Source organism: Mirounga angustirostris, unplaced genomic scaffold (genome assembly GCF_029215605.1).
Source record: "Mirounga angustirostris isolate CCGP_5_RB_7025 unplaced genomic scaffold, mMirAng1.0.hap1 SCAF_13, whole genome shotgun sequence".
In the NCBI taxonomy this organism is placed as follows: Eukaryota; Metazoa; Chordata; class Mammalia; order Carnivora; family Phocidae; genus Mirounga; species Mirounga angustirostris.
The window spans coordinates 101,353,417-101,371,595 of NW_026991721.1; the positions used below are offsets into that span (position 1 = coordinate 101,353,417).

The 18,179-nt window shown below is 43.3% G+C and overlaps 1 protein-coding gene across 3 annotated transcripts in view; it reads left to right on the plus strand.

Annotated features, from left to right (window-relative positions):
• Positions 1–101: 101 nt before the first annotated feature.
• The window catches only part of PPP2R1B (protein phosphatase 2 scaffold subunit Abeta), a 33,212-nt gene continuing 15,134 nt past the window's right edge, over positions 102–18,179 (plus strand). For all 3 annotated transcript variants that reach the window (XM_045895071.3, XM_045895072.3, XM_045895069.3), the window contains exons 1-11: positions 102–261; positions 1,696–1,786; positions 2,171–2,271; positions 5,537–5,769; positions 6,079–6,226; positions 10,460–10,615; positions 11,391–11,505; positions 11,900–11,970; positions 12,326–12,460; positions 12,966–13,139; positions 15,580–15,640. In XM_045895071.3, the coding sequence (XP_045751027.1) occupies positions 148–261; positions 1,696–1,786; positions 2,171–2,271; positions 5,537–5,769; positions 6,079–6,226; positions 10,460–10,615; positions 11,391–11,505; positions 11,900–11,970; positions 12,326–12,460; positions 12,966–13,139; positions 15,580–15,640 (1,399 nt within the window). In that variant the 5' untranslated portion in view covers positions 102–147. The remainder of the gene's footprint in view (positions 262–1,695; positions 1,787–2,170; positions 2,272–5,536; positions 5,770–6,078; positions 6,227–10,459; positions 10,616–11,390; positions 11,506–11,899; positions 11,971–12,325; positions 12,461–12,965; positions 13,140–15,579; positions 15,641–18,179) is intronic.

Below are 18,179 nucleotides of genomic sequence, written 5' to 3' on the forward strand. Positions count from 1 at the left end.
GCGGGGCGGGGCCGGGGCGCGGGGCGGGGCCGGGGCGCGGGGCGGGGCCGGGGCGCGGGGCGGGGCCGGGGCGCGGGGCGGGGCCGGGGCGCGGGGCGGGGCCGGGGCGCGGGGCGGGAGGCGGCGACCAGCCGGAGGAGAAAGAACATGGCGGGCGCAGCGGGGCCCGGGACCGGCCCGGGGGCAGCGGGAGGAGATGGAGACGATTCGCTGTACCCGATTGCGGTCTTAATTGACGAGCTCCGCAACGAGGACGTGCAGGTACTAGAATCGGGCCGGGGAGTGGGGGCGGGTTTGGCCGGGCGTGAGGTGGGGAAGGAGGAAGGCCGGCTCCGGGTGGGGGAGGCCGCGGGACTGGAAGAGCGCGACTTGGAGCACAGATTTGATGGGGAGGAGGGTGAAGACCCGGGGGACCGGCGCTGGCTCGACCGGACCTTCCCCAGGGCCCCTCCCGCACTCCTCCTCCCAGCGCCTGAGGCGTCCGCCCGGTCCCGGCGGTTGTGGAGCACCGGCTTCCCGCCGGGGCGCCCCTTCCGGGCGGTGCTGGGAAGGGGGGGAACGTGCGTCCAGTCCTGGGCCGGGAGGAGGGCGGCGCGGGCCCGAGGCGGCTGGAGGGAGCGGGCTGCGGGTGGATGGACGCCTTCCTCCCGGCTTGGAAACCCGCCTGGCTTGTTGGGTGCAGAGCGGGGTGCTTATTAAGCTGGAGAGGTCGGTGCCTCAGCTCTGGTGTCACTTTTCCTTGGAAAGCCAAGGGTTGTGTTCAGCCGTTTCACCTGCTTCACCGCTGCCAAAGTGTTCTCATTTTGAGCTTGTCTCACTTCCTGGATGTGGTATTCTTTTTCCTTTTTTTTTTTTTAAAGATTTTATTTATTTATTTGACAGAGAAAGACACAGTGAGAGAGGGAACACAGGTAGGGGGAGCGGGAGAGGGAGAAGCAGGCTTCCCGCCGAGCAGGGAGCCCGATGCGGGGCTCGATCCCAGGACCCTGGGATCATGACCTGAGCCGAAGGCAGTCGCTTAACCGACTGAGCCACCCAGGCGCCCCTTTTTTTTTTTTAAAGATTTTATTTATTTATTTGAGACAGAATGAGAGAGACAGAGAGCACATGAGAGGGGGGAGGGTCAGAGGGAGAAGCGGAGGGTCCCTGCCGAGCCGGGAGCCCGATGCGGGACTCGATCCCGGGACCCCAGGACCATGACCTGAGCCGAAGGCAGTCGCTTAACCGACTGAGCCACCCAGGCGCCCCTTTTTTTTTTTTAAAGATTTTATTTATTTATTTGAGACAGAATGAGAGAGACAGAGAGCACATGAGAGGGGGGAGGGTCAGAGGGAGAAGCGGAGGGTCCCTGCCGAGCCGGGAGCCCGATGCGGGACTCGATCCCGGGACCCCAGGACCATGACCTGAGCCGAAGGCAGTCGCTTAACCGACTGAGCCACCCAGGCGCCCTCTTTTTCCTTTTTCTAATGGGCCCTTTGAGTGTTGCTCTTAAGAAACCTTCCTTTGGCTGAAATGAAGCTGTGTTCCCACTACTCCCGAGGTTCCTCCTAGAATAAAATCTAAATTGAAGGTTTTCCTCCTTGTCACTCAATGTCATTATCTCACCTGTTCGCAACTTTTGTCTTTTGGTCTAAATCACAGTTGTTTACTTCATTCTGTCCACTTTCTTTCTTTCTTTCCTTCTTTTTTTTAAAGCTCCGCCTCAACAGTATTAAGAAGTTATCAACAATTGCTCTAGCACTTGGAGTAGAAAGGACGCGAACAGAACTGCTGCCATTCCTTACAGGTATGTGGAATTTTTTGTTTGAAGAAAAGCATGGCCATTGCTGTTTTCCAGTGGCTTTCAAAACTTGGACTCTTTTTTAGATATTTGTTACTCATGCTATTAAGTACTAAACTGAGCCTGATGCTTTCTGTGCAAAAGAAACAAGACCAGGCATAGTGTAATGTTGTGGCCAGACTTTTATTAAAACATTAACTATTTAGCTGATGGGAAAATAATTGATACAGGATTGTCGATTTCTAATTCACGTAAGACAGATCCAGAATGCTGTTAAGATTGTGACAGGACTATCTAGTTAAATATGGAGTCCGTTCCTAGTTTTATGTGAGTATCCCGCTGTGGGCCAGCTATCCTTGTTGATGAGTACTGGGTTATTGTCATTTCCAGATACAATTTACGATGAAGATGAGGTACTGTTAGCTCTTGCTGAGCAACTGGGAAATTTCACTGGCCTGGTGGGAGGTCCTGACTTTGCCCACTGTTTGCTGGTAAGTATATTCTGCCTACCGTCCTTCCAGAACTTTTCCAGTATAAATGACACATTAGTGATAGGAACACTACAGCATTTTTAATGCAGATTTTTTTTTTATGGATAGTCACAGTGTTGGCTGTTGGGAAAACAAATAATGTAGGCACTTTATTTTTCTCACTATGAGCATAAGAACTTCCTTTTTTCTTTTCTGCCTCTGTGGACTACTTGTTAGTTTAGAGGTTGGGAGAAAAAAGGTTTGATTGTTTTTATGGGTTCTCTCCTGCCTCCCCCCCGACAAAATTGGAGGTCTTATTTCTCATCTAGCAGTGTCATGATTTTGGAAATGTTTATTAGCTGCCCCCCCCTTTTTTTTTAAGTATTTATTTAAGTAATCTGTACACCCAGCATGGGGCTCGAACTCACAACCACGGATCAAGAACCACATGCTCTGGGATGCCTGGGTGGCTCAGTCGGTTAAGCGTCTGCCTTTGGCTCAGGTCATGATCCTAGGGTCCTGGGATCGAGCCCCGAGTTGGGCTCCCTGCTTGGTGGGGAGCCTGCTTTTCCGTCTCCACCCCCAACCCCCCGCTCTTGCGCGCGCTCTCTCTCTCTCTCAAATAAGTAAAATCTAAGAAAAAAAACAAACAAAACTGCATGCTCTACAGACTGAACCAGTCAGCCTCCTTGGAAATGTTTATTAGCTTTTTATCTTTGATCATAAGCCTATGGTGTGCTTCTGACTGACTTTGTGGATTTGATGAGTTCAGTTCAATTTGGGTGACATTTACTGAGAGCCTACTGTATGTATCGGGCACTGAAGTTCTAGTGTTAATGTTAAAGGAGACAGGTGTGAATGGAATGAGGTCTCTGCCCTTCTGTGTCAACAGGTAGTTACTGTACAGTGTTAGATGGAAAAATAGAAGCACATACAAGGTACCTAAGTAGTAGAAAGGAGAAAGAGATTGACTAAGGGTGATGAGAGAAAGCCTCTTTGGGGGTGATGTCTATACTAGGTTTTGAAGGATGATTAGGAATTCACCAGTTGGACAAGATAGAGATGTATGCTTCATGGCCTAAAAACTGTCTATATGATGCTAATTTGTGATTTCTATTTCTACCTCTGACTTTTCCATGGATATAAATATCTGCTTACATCTCTTTTCATATCTGCCTATGATTTTTCCACTTGGATGTCAAATAGGCATTTCAAATTTAACATGCCTGAAACAACTCAATTTTCTCCCTAAAGTATGCCTCTCATTTAGTGGTCCCATCTCAGTAAATGGCATCGCTGTCCACCCACTTGGACAAGCCAAAACCTAGAAGACATTCTTGCATCCTCTTCCCGTCATTTTCCACATTCAGTGCATTAGTAATTCCTGTAGATTCTGTGTACATTCCAAATCAGTTCGCTTTCCTTCCTCCCCACTACTACCTAGCTCCTCTTTCCTTTTGTCTTCCCAGACCTCACAATCTTTCCTCGAGATTACTGCAGTAACATGCTAACCAGGTGCTTTCCACTCTTGCCTCTCACCCTTTCCCTCTAGTTCACTCTTCACCCAGCAAATGGATCACTTCCTGCCTCGGCGCTTAGAAAATCCAGATTCCTACTTTAGGTTTTGTAAGCTAAGGGACAAGCTATCTCTATGAATTTATCTCATGCCGTGTTCCCTCTTGTTAACCTCATTTTATTTACAGTGGTCTTTGTTCTTTGAATAAACCAAGCTTATTATTGCCTTAGGATTATTGCCCTAGGTATTCCCCCTAAGGTTCTTTGGGCTTCTGGCGGCTGGTTCCTTGTCATTCAGATATCAGCTTCAGTGCATCTTCTCAGAGAGGCCTCTCTGAACACCCAACCTGAAATTGCCTCCTCGTCACCCCTTACCACATCATCCTATTCTATTTTTTCACAGACTGCTCCTCACCATATGATTGTTTTCTTGATTGGTTGTCTTCCTCCACTCGAATATAAAGTCCACTAGAACAAGGAACCTGTCTGCCTTGTTTTTTCTCTGTCCTCAGTGCTATAATACAACAGTAATCATCCACTGATTCCGGGGTTCGGAAGTGTGAAACAGCTTGCCTTGCTGGTGTGTTGAGCCGGAGTCCATTGGAGTGGTGGCTGGGGCCGAAGGGAGAGGGCCTGGAGAAGTAGGCAGAGTTCAAATCCAGAGACAACTCCTGATTGATTCTCAGGAGCTTGGCCTTACTTTACAGTGGTGATGGAGACCAGCCAGTGATGCCATACGAGAGCAGCTCAGAGAAGGCCAGGGTAGATCATGAGACTCATTAGCAAGCAAGTAAGAAAGTGGTATCTTTTCAAAGGGCTTCTGAAATACCTCTTAGGAAAGCTGAGTACTTTCTACTTCTGTGTGTATCAAACAATTTTTGAAATGTATTATTAGGTAGACTCATTATTAGGTTGACTCATAATTCTGTTTCACTCCCTTGGTCAGTTCTGTATGTGGATTTTGTCTTTAACATTTGCAGGTCATGGCATATGCTGAATATACCTAACTCAAATGCACACCCAGAAACACAGAGGTTCGAGAACCAGCCCTCGTGCACTTTTCACTGGGCTGTGTCATGTTCACTTACTTCTCCTGGTCCAGACCAACCTTTTTGGTCTCTTCTATTTCTGAAGCTACAAACAAGGATTCCTACCATGTCTGCACTCTTCGTTGTTCTGTCAGGGACTCCTGCTCTGTGTCTGGCTCATAAGATTTCGGATGTATTCTGAAAAAAGAGATTCTGTACTCAGCCTCTCATATGTTAGATAAGTTGATGGTGTGGAGCTAGGGGACAAGGGTTGCTTGCATTTCCAGGAATGGTAGAATAATACTCCAAAGCCTGTGTGGGCTCCGTGGCCTGATGAGATGTCATCATGTAATTGTGGTGCCCAGTGTTGCTCATGTTTTTGCACTTACTCTTGAGGAAATAAACATCATCTTATCTGAATTTGGCTACATACCTCTTAAACCTAGTCTTTCAGTGCGCAGTAATATTAATATTGTGTCAAGTCTCCGCTGTGTCATTTGTAGACACCATCTGGTAATTGCCATCTGGGACATGAGATCTTGGCTGTCCTACAGGAGTCGTGTCTTCAGGTTGGACACGCCATATGTTATCACCGTGTGAACTGAAAGTAACCATTTGGTAGGCTGTAGCTAACATTCTGGTTACATGTACCACCTCCCTTCAGTCACTTTAAAAGGTGATAATCTGTAGCTAACCTGATTCCCTAAGTTTTCTTCTCTGATTCTCCTTTTTGGTCTTTTTAGCCTCCTTTGGAAAGTCTGGCGACTGTGGAAGAGACCGTGGTTCGAGACAAGGCTGTGGAGTCCCTGAGGCAGATCTCCCAGGAGCATACTCCCGTTGCTCTGGAAGCTCATTTTGTACCTCTGGTGAAGCGCCTGGCGAGTGGGGACTGGTTCACTTCTCGCACATCTGCGTGTGGTTTGTTCAGCGTTTGCTATCCCAGAGCTTCAAATGCTGTCAAAGCAGAAATTAGACAGTAAGATATGGTGCTTTTTTAGTTATTTGGAATTATTGGGAACTCATAGCTGACGATTTACACAGTAATACCCGTTACCTGTGAGTGGCTGATAGGATAGGAGAGAGTGGTAATAAGACTTTTTTATCATTCAGTTGAATATACTAGTGGTTTTATGTTTGACTTCCATGAGTAAAAGGCTAATCACTGATGTTTGTGAGAGAAAACCTCTAAAATGGCTGTGTGTGTGTGTGTGTGTGTTGGGGCTGTTGGGGGTGTTTAATTAATGGTATTTGACGGGAAATGCCTTCATTACTTTGTGTGCTCCAGGCACTTCCGTTCTTTGTGCTCAGATGACACTCCAATGGTACGACGCGCTGCCGCTTCCAAACTGGGCGAGTTTGCAAAAGTTTTGGAGTTAGACAGTGTGAAAGGCGAAATTGTTCCCCTGTTCACTAATCTAGCTGCAGATGAGCAGGTAAGTTAACCTTCAGTATTTAAGGTACGTGGATATGCTCCTTTCCTCTAACGTCTTAAGGGGAGTTTTGGTTCTCATGTTAGGATCCTTTTTGCCAAATTGATACTTAAGTCTGGGCTGGAAAAAGTTTAATATGACCCATCTCAGTGTCCTTATATTTCTTTCTTAACCAGACCATGATTTTTTCTTACATTAGCAGTGGTTAAAAGAAGAGTCAAAGAGGAAATGGGAGGGTGCCTGGGTGGCTCAGTTGGTTAAGCAGCTGCCTTGGGCTCAGGTCGTGATCCTGGGGTCCTGGGTTTGAGCCCCACATTGGGAATCCTGCTCAGCAGGGAGCCTGCTTCTCCCTCTGCCTGCCACTCCTCCTGCTTGTGCGCGCGCGCTCTCTCTCTCTGTCTGTCAAATAAATGAATAAAATCTTAAAAAAAAAAAAAGGAAATGGGAGCCATGTTAGAAGGGAAGACCAAAGCTATGTTAAGGGGTAACATACTTTTGTGCATTGCAGCCAGTCGTGAGGGGAGTAATGTTGCCTGGAATTTTTGACTTTCAGATAAACAAGCATAGCATGTGTTGAGAAGGCTGTTTGACCTTCTATATCCTCTGGATGAATGTATAGGGTGACTTTGCATAATAGCAATTCTAAATCCAAGGATCTGTATCTTTTTGGGGTAGAAATAATAACAATAAGGAGCACTACATTAAATGTGAAATTTTTCTCAGCCTGTCTTAAGAGGTTTACATATAAGAAGTACTTCGGTCCTCATAACAGCCCCATGAGGTAGATATGCCATTTTACGTATTAGGAAACAGACACAGAAAATTGAAGTAACTTTTTCAGGGTTGCATAGTCAGCAGTGGTAGAGATGGGATGGGAATCTAGGCAGTTTGGCTCCAGAGTGCACAGCCTTCGCAGCCAGGGTGTACTGCCTCTCTTTATGGTTCAGAGCATCCGCCCCCACAGTTTCTGGACTCTGGAAGAATCCTTTTGGGGTTTTAATTTGCCTACTGTCTATCCTAGAAGCACTTCACATGTATAGGACCAAGAGCAGCAGACACATATTGATGAGTGTCATTTTCAGATCCTAGATTGAAAGATGGTAAATCTTACTTTCAAAATAATTTAAAAATGTTATTAAAATTGCATACAGAAAAGAGCACAAAAATACAGCCCCATGAATAAGGTAATGTCCTCTTATTAGCAAACAGAACTTTGACAGCCACTACCCTAGAAGCCTACCACATGTTCCGTCTCAAACACACCTGCTCCCTGCCTGCTTCAGATAACACTTTATCTTGACTTTCGTGGTAACCACCTCTTAACTTGTCTGTACATTTATTACTTCAACATTATAGTTTAAAACAGCACTGTTTAACAAATGGAATGTAAGTTAATTTAAGTTTTCTAGTAGTCACATTTTAAAAAGTAAAAGGGAAATTAATCTTAATAATTTATTAAACCCCGTATGTCCAAAATAATGATCATTTGAACATGTGACACTAGCCACATTTCATGTACTCCGAAGCCATAGGTGGGTAGTAGTTACCACATTGGACAGATGGGTTTAGAGTCCTCATTTAGGATTTTGTTGATTATGCTTCCCATGGTATAATTTAACATTTTCCTATGTCCTCTGTATTTCTTGCAGATTGATAGTTGAATCTAGTGTCGGGGAGGAGGGTTTGCAAACTTTTTCTGTAAAGGGCCGGATAGTGAATATTTTTGGCTTTGTGAGCCGGTTTCTGTTGTAACTACTCAACTCTGCTCTTGCAGCATAAAAGCACTATAATGTGTAACCTAATGGGCACGGTGGTGTTCCAGTAAAACTTTTTTTTTTTTAAAGATTTCATTTATTTATCTGACAGAGACTGTGAGAGAGGGAACACAAGCAGGGGGAGTGGGAGAGGGAGAAGCAGGCTTCCCGCTGAGCGGGAGCCCGATGCGGGGCTCGATCCCGGGACCCTGGGATCATGACCTGAGCTGAAGGTAGTCGTTTAAGCAACTGAGCCACCCAGGAGGCCCTCCAGTAAAACTTTATTTACATAAAGTAGCTGCAGTCCTGGATTTGGCCAGTTATTGCCCCATCCCTGATCTAGAGGCTTAATGAGATTTAGATTTGATATTTTTGGGGTAGTAAGACCACTTCATATGTGGGATTATATTTTTTGTTAAGAGGCATATAATTTCTAGTGTTATATTAGAAAAAATATTAAGTACTTAGTTGTAAAATGTGTATATGTGTATTCTGTCCGACCACTGATAGAATTGCTCTTCTTGGCTTACTAATTCATTGAAAACATATTGACTACCTGCTACATCTGAGGCACCGTTCTGGTGCTGGGCTGCAGCGTTAAAAAGGCATACAAAGGCCCTTCTGTCATGGAGTGTACGTTTTGATGAAGGAAAACAGATAATATTAACAGATCAATAAGCATTAATGATAAACACTATGATGAAAATAAAGTAGGGTGACGTAATAGGAAGTGATTATAGGGCATTCATCTAGACTGGTTAGTTAGAGAAGGACTCCCGAGGAGGTGTTATAAACTGAGACACAGAAGAAAAATGCCAGCCATACCCTTTCCTGGAGTGCCAGAACTCCAGGAAAAGAGGATTCCAGGAGGAGAGGACACCTAGCATTGGAACATGGTGGGTGATAGGGACTCTGGTGGGCTATGAGGTTGGAGAAGATAGGCAGGGGCCCTGTAAGTCAGGGTATGGAGTTTGGATTTCTTATTCTAGGTGCAGTGAGAATACACGTAGATTTTAAGCAGGGGTGGTGTGACTTGATGTAATTCACATTTTAAAAAGAACATTCTGGCATCTGGGTGAGAGCCGAATTATAAAGGGCAGGGGAGAGATTAGAAATAGCAAGACCAGTTAGGAGACTTTTGCAGTAATTCAGGCAAGACACAATGGTGAACAAAAGTGGTACAGTGAAGGTGGAGAGAATCTAGAGACAAGTTTAGAGGTAGCATCATTAGGACTATGATGGGATTGGATGGGATGAGGGAGGAGCAGTCAAGGAGACCTTGATTTTTGGTTTGAGCCCAAACTGGCTGGGTGGTGGTGTCTTGCTGAGATGGAGGAACAGGTATAGGGGGGATGAGTAATTGATTAACAAGTATTTATTGGTGTATATTTCCATAGATGATAGTAGTCCCTTGATTTAGCATTGTTTTGGGATTCCAAAAATATTTGTATAGGCACTACTAAGAACCTAGTTCTGCCCTTTTTTTTTTGGCTTATTCATTTGGATAGAGGAGTGAGCATTCTGGGCATATAGTAAATTATTGTTGACCAACAACTTTTAAAATTTGTAATATTTTGAAAAGTTGGAGTCACTTGTCTCTCTTTCGTGTATGTATGTGTAATATATATAAAATATGTCATATGCACACACACTATTCACATTTTTGGTCTCTCCCTCCTGGGTGCTTATGTTTACGTATTTTTAGTTTCCACTTACATATTTATAATTCCTAAAACTATAATCTCAATTCCTAATTCTCATTGATTTGTCTAATTGTGTATTTCTACTTGCTCAAAGGACACATGGGTATCACGTTGACACTTGGCAATTTACATTCGGGAAGTTGAGTTCATTAATCTCATACGTTTCTCAGTTTTTTTGCTGCATTTTTCTAGGCTTGGCTACCTCACAGTTATTCTGTCCCTGATTCTCAACATTCAAATCCAGTGGGGTTTTTTTGTTTTTGTTTTTTTTAAATTGCTATTTTGTTTTTCTTTGTATTTCTTTCCAAGTCATCTCATGCCTCCTATCACTGCCGCCCCAAACCGAGTATTTGGACAACTGAGCTTCCTGTTTCCCTTCCCGTTTTTGTTGTGATCTGTTAAACAGTTTGTTCAAGTACAGTTTTCATTTTTTTGTCCCTTAACAACTTATTATAGGAAGGCCTTGAAGACATCATTCAAATGTTCTCTTTTTTTCATTTAATTTTTACATTTTCATTTCGTTTTCTTTAATAAAAACTCTGCATTCTGGCTGAGGGCATTACTTTACTGTTGACTCTAGAACAAGGTCGTTTCTACTTTTATGGCTTTGATAGGCCGTTCTAGGCAAAGTATGTTTTAAGACCTAAAGACGTGAAGCTCTATATAATAGTTTTTTTTTTTTCTTTTGAATAACACCCACAGCACTGCCCCACACCGCACATACTGTACCGCCTTGTGGCTCTCCATAAATCTTGTCTAACAGAAGCTTGTTCCTTTAGGATTCAGTGCGTCTCCTGGCTGTAGAAGCTTGTGTTAGCATTGCCCAGTTACTGTCTCAGGAGGACCTCGAGGCTTTGGTGATGCCTACACTTCGGCAAGCGGCAGAAGATAAATCCTGGAGGGTTCGCTATATGGTAGCTGACAAGTTTTCAGAGGTAAAACTATTGTACTGACATTTTTTATGTTGAGTGAAATAAGTCAAACAGAGAAAGACATGTATCATATGATCTCACTGATATGAGGAATTCTTAATCGCAGGAAACAAACTGAGTGTTGTTGGAGTGGGGGGTGGGGTGGGAGGGATGGGGGGACTGGGTGATAGACACTGGGGAGTGTATGTGCTCTGGTAAGCGCTGTGAATTGTGCAAGACTGTTGAATCTCAGATCTGTACCTCTGAAACAAATAATGCAATATATGTTAAGAAAAAAAAAAAGAAGAAGAAGAAGAAGAAGGTAGCGGGAGGGGAAGAATGAAGCGGGGGAAATCGGAGGGGTAGACGAACCATGAGAGACGATGGACTCTGAAAAACAAACAGGGTTCTAGAGGGGAGGGGGGTGGGAGGATGGGTTAGCCTGGTGGTGGGTATTTAGGAGGGCACATTCTGCATGGAGCACTGGGTGTTGTGCACAAACAATGAATCATGGAACACTTCATCTAAAACTAATGTTGTAATGTAAGGGGATTAACATAAGAATAAAAAAATTAAAAAAAACAAAACAAAAAAAAACTATTGTACTGACATTTTTAAAGTACTAAGAGAAAAAAACCTCCAAACCCACGGATTTGCTGTGTACCAAAAGTTTCTGAATTAATTCTTCTGAATTGGAAGTGCTTGTAGCAAAAACATACTTGGAGGTTACACTGGTTTGTTTTGTTCATGTTAATCAAGTTGTTGGTATACATTAAAACCTGTACAAATTTTTTTATAGCTCCAGAAAGCTGTGGGTCCTAAAATCACCCTAAATGACCTCATCCCCGCCTTTCAGAACCTACTTAAAGACTGTGAAGCTGAGGTCCGAGCAGCTGCTGCCCACAAAGTAAAAGGTTAAGGAGTTCAGTTTATGTTGCGGGATACATCATTCGTTTTGGTGCATTTTTTTTAAATGTCAGCGAATTTTGTATGGTTTTTGTTGTGAGATATGTTTTTCAATAAGGCGATTTCATTGTGTAGGAATGTCACATTGTTGGACAAGGCTACTCCCTTTATATTTAAAACCATATAGCCGTTTTATCTTGTTTTTGTAGAAAAGATGCCTTTGCAGGTTGGGTTGGTGTATATGGCATATAGACTGATGAAAAGTACATTTAGAATAAGCTGTTTTCCCCTCTTGGAGCTTATTTGCTTAAACATGATTTAAGTTGCAACTGTTGATAAACCTGGCTGCTTGTAAATGGCTGTATGTAAGCATTAGTAGTTTTTTTTCTTTCTCTCTTTCAGAACTTTCTGAGAACTTGCCCGCTGAAGGTAGAGAGACCATAATTATGAATCAAATTCTGCCCTTTATAAAGGTAAACCTAATTAGGTTATTTTTTGTTTCACCTTGCCCTGTATGTTATAAGGTAAACTTTACCTCAGTTTTTTTGTTTCTTTGTTTTACCTTAAAGCTCTTCAAGTTTAAGGGTGGATAGGGGATGATTGGGACAGTCACATTAATATGACACTGTTATTTGTTACTTATTAGTGTTTGTTATTATAAAATGCTCTTTGGTGCATAGGTTTCTATTATCTAATAGATGGCTTGAGGAAATTGATCAACTAATCAATATTGAAATAGTGCTGTCTCTTTAAATTCCTTGGGCGACGGTATGGAAGTTTGTGTTGTCTTGCCAAAAAGAAAGGCTTTTAATTTTGATTTTATTTTAGGAATTAGTATCTGATACAAATCAACACGTCAAATCGGCTCTAGCTTCTGTAATTATGGGATTATCTACCATTTTGGGCAAAGAGAATACCATTGAACATCTTCTACCTCTTTTTTTAGCTCAGTTAAAGGATGAGGTGAGTCTGGCTAAAAATTCTATTGCCTTTGATAGTCAGTGATTTGGTTTGGTTTTGGTTTGGGATTTCACGAAAATAGAACTCAAGCCGGGATGAAGGGTTAAAAAAAGGTAGCTTATTTTAAACCAGTGACAAGTCCTGTGTTTGGGTATGGAGTTACAAGTTCTGCAGAAAATAAGCACAAGGAGCCATTGATGCAGACCTGAAAATGTCTCTGTGTCCTCCCTGCCTGATTCATTCTGATACGCACTGGTGTCTTCTCTTTAAAGCTAATGTAGCTTTGTTTTAAATGTTGTAAATTTAAATTTGAATATGCTAGTATCAGAATCGCAATGATGGCTAACGTTTATTGAGTAATACTGTCTGTCAGACATGACCGTAAATGCTTTCCATGTATTATTACATTAAGCCTCAAGGCAGTTTTTACCTCAACATGACAGTAGGAGAATGTCGGGCAGAGAACTTGGTTCTTATATGTGTTCTTTTGGGACTTGTGTATTTACAGTGTCCAGAAGTTCGTTTGAATATCATCTCTAACTTGGACTGTGTAAATGAAGTGATTGGGATCCGTCAGCTCTCTCAGTCTCTCCTTCCTGCCATAGTGGAGCTGGCTGAAGATGCCAAGTGGAGGGTCCGGCTGGCCATCATTGAGTATATGCCGCTGCTGGCCGGCCAGCTGGTGAGTGCGTGCGCCCCACGAGGTGAAGGGGGGCCTCAGGTCGTGCACACAGGAGGCCCGCGGAGCTCAGAGGATTCTGTTCATTTAGATGCATGAACGTATGGTCGGACCTAGTCGCCCGTAGGGTGGTTTTTATTTTCATTAGTGCATTAACTTCTAACAAAAGGGTATTATAGAAACACATTTCTCCTTATCACTACCTAAAAGCAAAGCCATAGTAGAATATAATTATTTTCTTGATAAATATATAACACAGTGTGATATTTAGTGTCTCTGTCGGAAGGAATCTTGAACTGAGAAAAGAACTTTGATTTTTGCTCAGGGCAGCTGTTTGCCTGTATTCTGTGCAAAATGTCCCTGATGACCACTTTTCCTACATTCTGGTCAAAGGGAGTTGAGGCTTCATCACAGGAAAGGAGTAGGTAGTCTGGAGGCCAGAGAGCACATTATCACATTATGTGTTACTGTTTTCAGTTTCATGGTTAGTTTTACTCTAACTGATCATCAAATTAATTAAAATTTCGGTGCTGGGTGTTACAGCCACATCCTTTCCTTTCTCTTTTATTAAGCGCCCTAGATTGTGTTAGGTTTTGTAGATGCTTATGCTGTTGGTAGCATGAGCCGGGGATGCCTCACTGGGGAGAAAGACAAGGGATTTCTTCGGGGGCAGTGCTGGCGGGAACCTGGCAGGAATTAGGCACGTAACATTTGTTGAATGTCGAAGGAACGAATACTTGAATATTTTTTGAGAAAGCTCCTACACTTTGTCAGTTTACAGCTAATATTCTGCAACGTGTGTCCTCTCTCACCCTCCTTCCAGTACTTTCAGATCACAGCATGTGGGATTAATTTTTTTTTCTGGGACCACTGGATTTGTTGCCTATTTTGGCATATTTAGTGTATGAAGTGCGCCCTGTGCGTGTTGGTGGCATTATGTTTTATAAAATTTGAAGTGTCTCATTCAAAACGATGCCAAAGGTATCCGTGAATAGCTAATAGGGTCAGGTGAAGCCATCTTGTCATCTGTTTGTCCTCTGTCACTCCCACGTGCTGAAGGTCACCCTCTCTGCTTCATGGGTGACTGTCCTGCATCTTCCTCTCCAGGGTGGAAAGCAGCAGCACCTCACTGGTTTGCTAAAAACGGAAACAACTGTCCAGAAGGGAGGGGCAGTTCTCGTGTCATTTCTTTTAGCCTCTGCTCCCCTCTGACCCGGGGAGTTGGCAGAGGTTGGTGGCTCTGTGGTGAGGAGTATGGAAGCAGGGCAGGGGTGAGTTTGGCTGACTCATACCTCTCTGGCAGGGGATGACATGCATCCGTCATGAATATTTTGTTCAATATCTTCAACTTCTTGTTAGTATTTTATTATTATTATATATATCTTGTTATATTCTTATTTTTCTTCTTATCTGTATAGATTTTTATATCAGGTAGTTAGTTTATAAAATTCTTTCAACTCTTTATGTATAGCCTGGCGAGTGAGCCGTGTGAGTAAATGTAAAGTTAAGCCACAAAACTTGGGAAATAAAAATTAAGACTCCAGAAAAATCCATGACCTGAAATGAAAAGGAAATCTTTGAAGGCTGACATGGTAATCTAACTGTATGCTAAAACCTATTCATAATCTGTTATTATAAAGCTGTTTCATTAAGTCACTATTTTCAGAGCACTGACCCTTGGTATTATATCTCTTTATTTAAAATATACACTCACTTGTCAATAACTTCTTAGCATCCAAAGAAGTAAAAAAACTGTGGAACATGTAGATCCCCCAGAGGAGGCACTGGATATGCCAGCTCTGTCCCGCGTGCTGGCCGAGTCCCACAGAGGCGGGTGTGTGAGTCCGCCTGTGCCCGGCTGGCCGCCTGTCGGGAAGAGCAGAACGGGGAGGGCCGGGGTGGTTCCCCCCGTGACTCTGCGCTGGGGCGCTGCACCTGGAGTCATGGGCCTGCTTTATTCGCCCTCCTCTGCTTTCTCCCTTTAATTGGGGTCTGTTTCTTGGTGTCAGTTTCTTCATCCTTAAGGATTTATTACATTAACCAAAAAGGGAAAAAAAATTGAGAACTATTACTATTGACAGGTATTTTCCTGGGTTAACCCATTTTTACAAATAATCTAGATACTGCTTGGCAAACCGTCCACGGTGCATTCTTCCAGCTCGTCTGGACTGTTGAATCTGGCTCCTGGCCACGCTCTTCTCTCCCACTTAGCGGGGCTTGGGCCATCTCACTTAGGCTTTTGTTTATGATTGCTGTCTAATAAAATAGGCTTCCAGTTTGTAAATCAAATTCCATGCATTTCTTTTCTGGCGAGTTCATGCATTCGGCTTATTTGGAAACATGTTTTTTTTTAGCTTTCACGTCATTTTGATGTAATTTAAATAGACCACCTTGATTTCTGAACTTTGGAGATACGTATTAATGGAATCTTCTGTATCTATAGGGTATGGAGTTCTTTGACGAAAAACTGAATTCTTTATGTATGGCCTGGCTTGTGGACCATGGTGAGTAAGTTAAACACAGATTATTATGGAAGGCCCATGTTTTTACGCACATCCCCTTTGTTCATATATTTCCTTTTTAGAAAGGAATCCTAATCTGACCAGACATTTTGTCTACCAATGTGTGGGGATAAAGAAAGGCTTTGATTAAAGTCCACTTAGCTTCCTTTGAACACAAGTTTGACATTGCTGTTTTCTACCATTTTTTTTAATCTTAAATCTTACTTTCTTCATTAAACAGTCTCTGCCCTGTTTTCTTAGCCCTTCTGTTATTTTCAGATTGTCTTTTTTTATACATACACTCCTTCCTTATCCCAAGATCTTCTGCTCAACCATGGCATTGGAGTCTTTAGCCAGTATAGGATAAGGATTGGAATCTGATGAAAGGCCCAGGGGGAAGTGGCTACTTGGCTTCTTTGAGGTGACTTAGAGAAGGAGGTATATAGTGGCGCAGTAAAGGAGTGTAGGGGTGGGAGACGCCAGCCATGGCTGAGGACAGCGGGGGCCCAGATTCCTGGTTTTGGTGAAAGGCAGGCTTACTGTACCCTGGTGCCTGCTAGTGCCTCGAGCTCAGGCAGGCTCAGGTGGAACAGCTGTTTTAGAAAATAGGTTTGAAAATAACCTATCTTCTCTTTCTATTTATAACATAATTCAACAGTCACAGAATCCTTTTCTTCCAGTGCTACAAACTGTTACTGAAAGTTGCTTATCAAGATAGACAAGGCAATGGATGTTTTCTCTAAAACCACCTTACCTGTTAACTTGTTAGCAGTTGATTTTTTTGCCAAGGTCTCAGGTCCATGTATCTTCTCTGGTCTGCCAGGCAGCGATGGGTGGGGGGGTGGGGGTGCCTTCTGGACCAGTGAGATTCACCACCAGGCCCCATGTCCAGGCATCTGTTCACAGGGGGTCCCTGGGGGCTTACAATGTCCCATGTGGGCTTTGGTTCCATATTGTGTTGCATCTGCTAGGCATCCTGTTTCAGTTCCACAGTATCTCACATAGACTCGATGTGCTGAGTGCATCTCTGTTCACCTGTGATGCTCATGCCTCGGTATCTGGGAGGAGTGGGATACTCGTGTCTGCTTGTACATGGAGGTGGTTTCGTTAAGGGCATGTTTGGATCATGTGGAAGATTATATGGTTAAGACAGTGAAGAGGAGGGTGTGAAAGAAATGTGCAAATCTTGCAAAAACATATATGCAGGTGATTTCATTGTTTTAAAACTAGATGTGAAGACTCTTTTTCTTGTCCTTTAAAGTTATCTTTTTATGTCCAATTTTTTTTCTTTTTAAATGAAACTTAAGTTTGGTAAATCATAAAACTTCCTTTCCTTTTAGGAAAATAATGTTTATATTATTTCTGATACATATTTATTGTTAGTGGGAAGGACACATCCCAGCGGGTCATTCTATATACTTTTTTTGAAAGCTTGCATTTTAGATAAATTCTGAGGCACTTTTAAAGTCTTAGTGTTCCACAAAGAATTGAATTCCTCACACCCATTCTCTGTAAGATTGCTGTCTGTGCAAGTCAGTTACTCCTTCCTCACTTGGCAGATCTCTTTCCTCCAATTTGGGATTGTAAGAGAGACCCTTGTTCCTGTCTCTGCAGCAGCGAGCATACTAAACTGGTACTGCAAGCATTCTTTGCATCGATGACATGTCAGCTCTGAAATTGTCCTGCACTTAATTAGGCACATGGGTTTTTTGTTGGTTTTGTTTTGCAATGTAGATCACTACTGTGTAGTGATCACTGATCAGTTACATTTTTGAAACGTTTTTCCTGGTTACTAAACTACTAAAAGAGTATTGTGAAAAATCTGGAGTAGTATAAGGAAGAAAGTGTCCCCTCTTTTCCTGAGCTTGAGTGGACAGTATTGATCAGAGGAAGGAATTTAGAAGGGGAATTTATTTCTTACAGGAGAAAGGATAAAGTATCGGAGTGAGCATATAGAGTGTGTTAGGCATTCAGAGGAACCTTGCAAGTCCAACAGACCTTGAGGGGAGAGGGAAAGAGGGAGAGAGACAAAACAAGGAGAGAAAACAGGCAGAGCTCTGGAATGGTTTGCATTCTTTTGGCACAAAATTGAGAGGAGCCAAGAGCATAGTAGGCATCGAGCCAAGTACAGTTGAGTACAGCTGAGGTCTGGGTCAAGGCCGAGCGTGTGCGCGGTCTCTGGTTACTCTGGCTGTGAGAGCCCTTCCTATGGTAATGGCATTAAGAGGAGAAAAATCTCTAGCAAATTAAAAAGCAGAATTAGACAAGACACAGTTTCTTTAGCGAGCTCCACCTTAGTGGGAGGAGTTGGGAGGGGTTTGTGCCCAAGACAAAGACCACGACTGTGAAGGGAGGGAGTTAGTGTTATGGGTCAAACGGTTGACTTGAGCTCGCTCCGCGGAGAATGCTTCTGGGTGTCACTGACCGGCGGCTTCTCCCACAGACGTTGGTCAGGTTTCGTATTGGTAATAAATTATATAGTTCCTTGGCTACGCGGTCTTTCCTGTTCTCAGCAATGGCGTTGCCGAGAAGGATCTGTGGA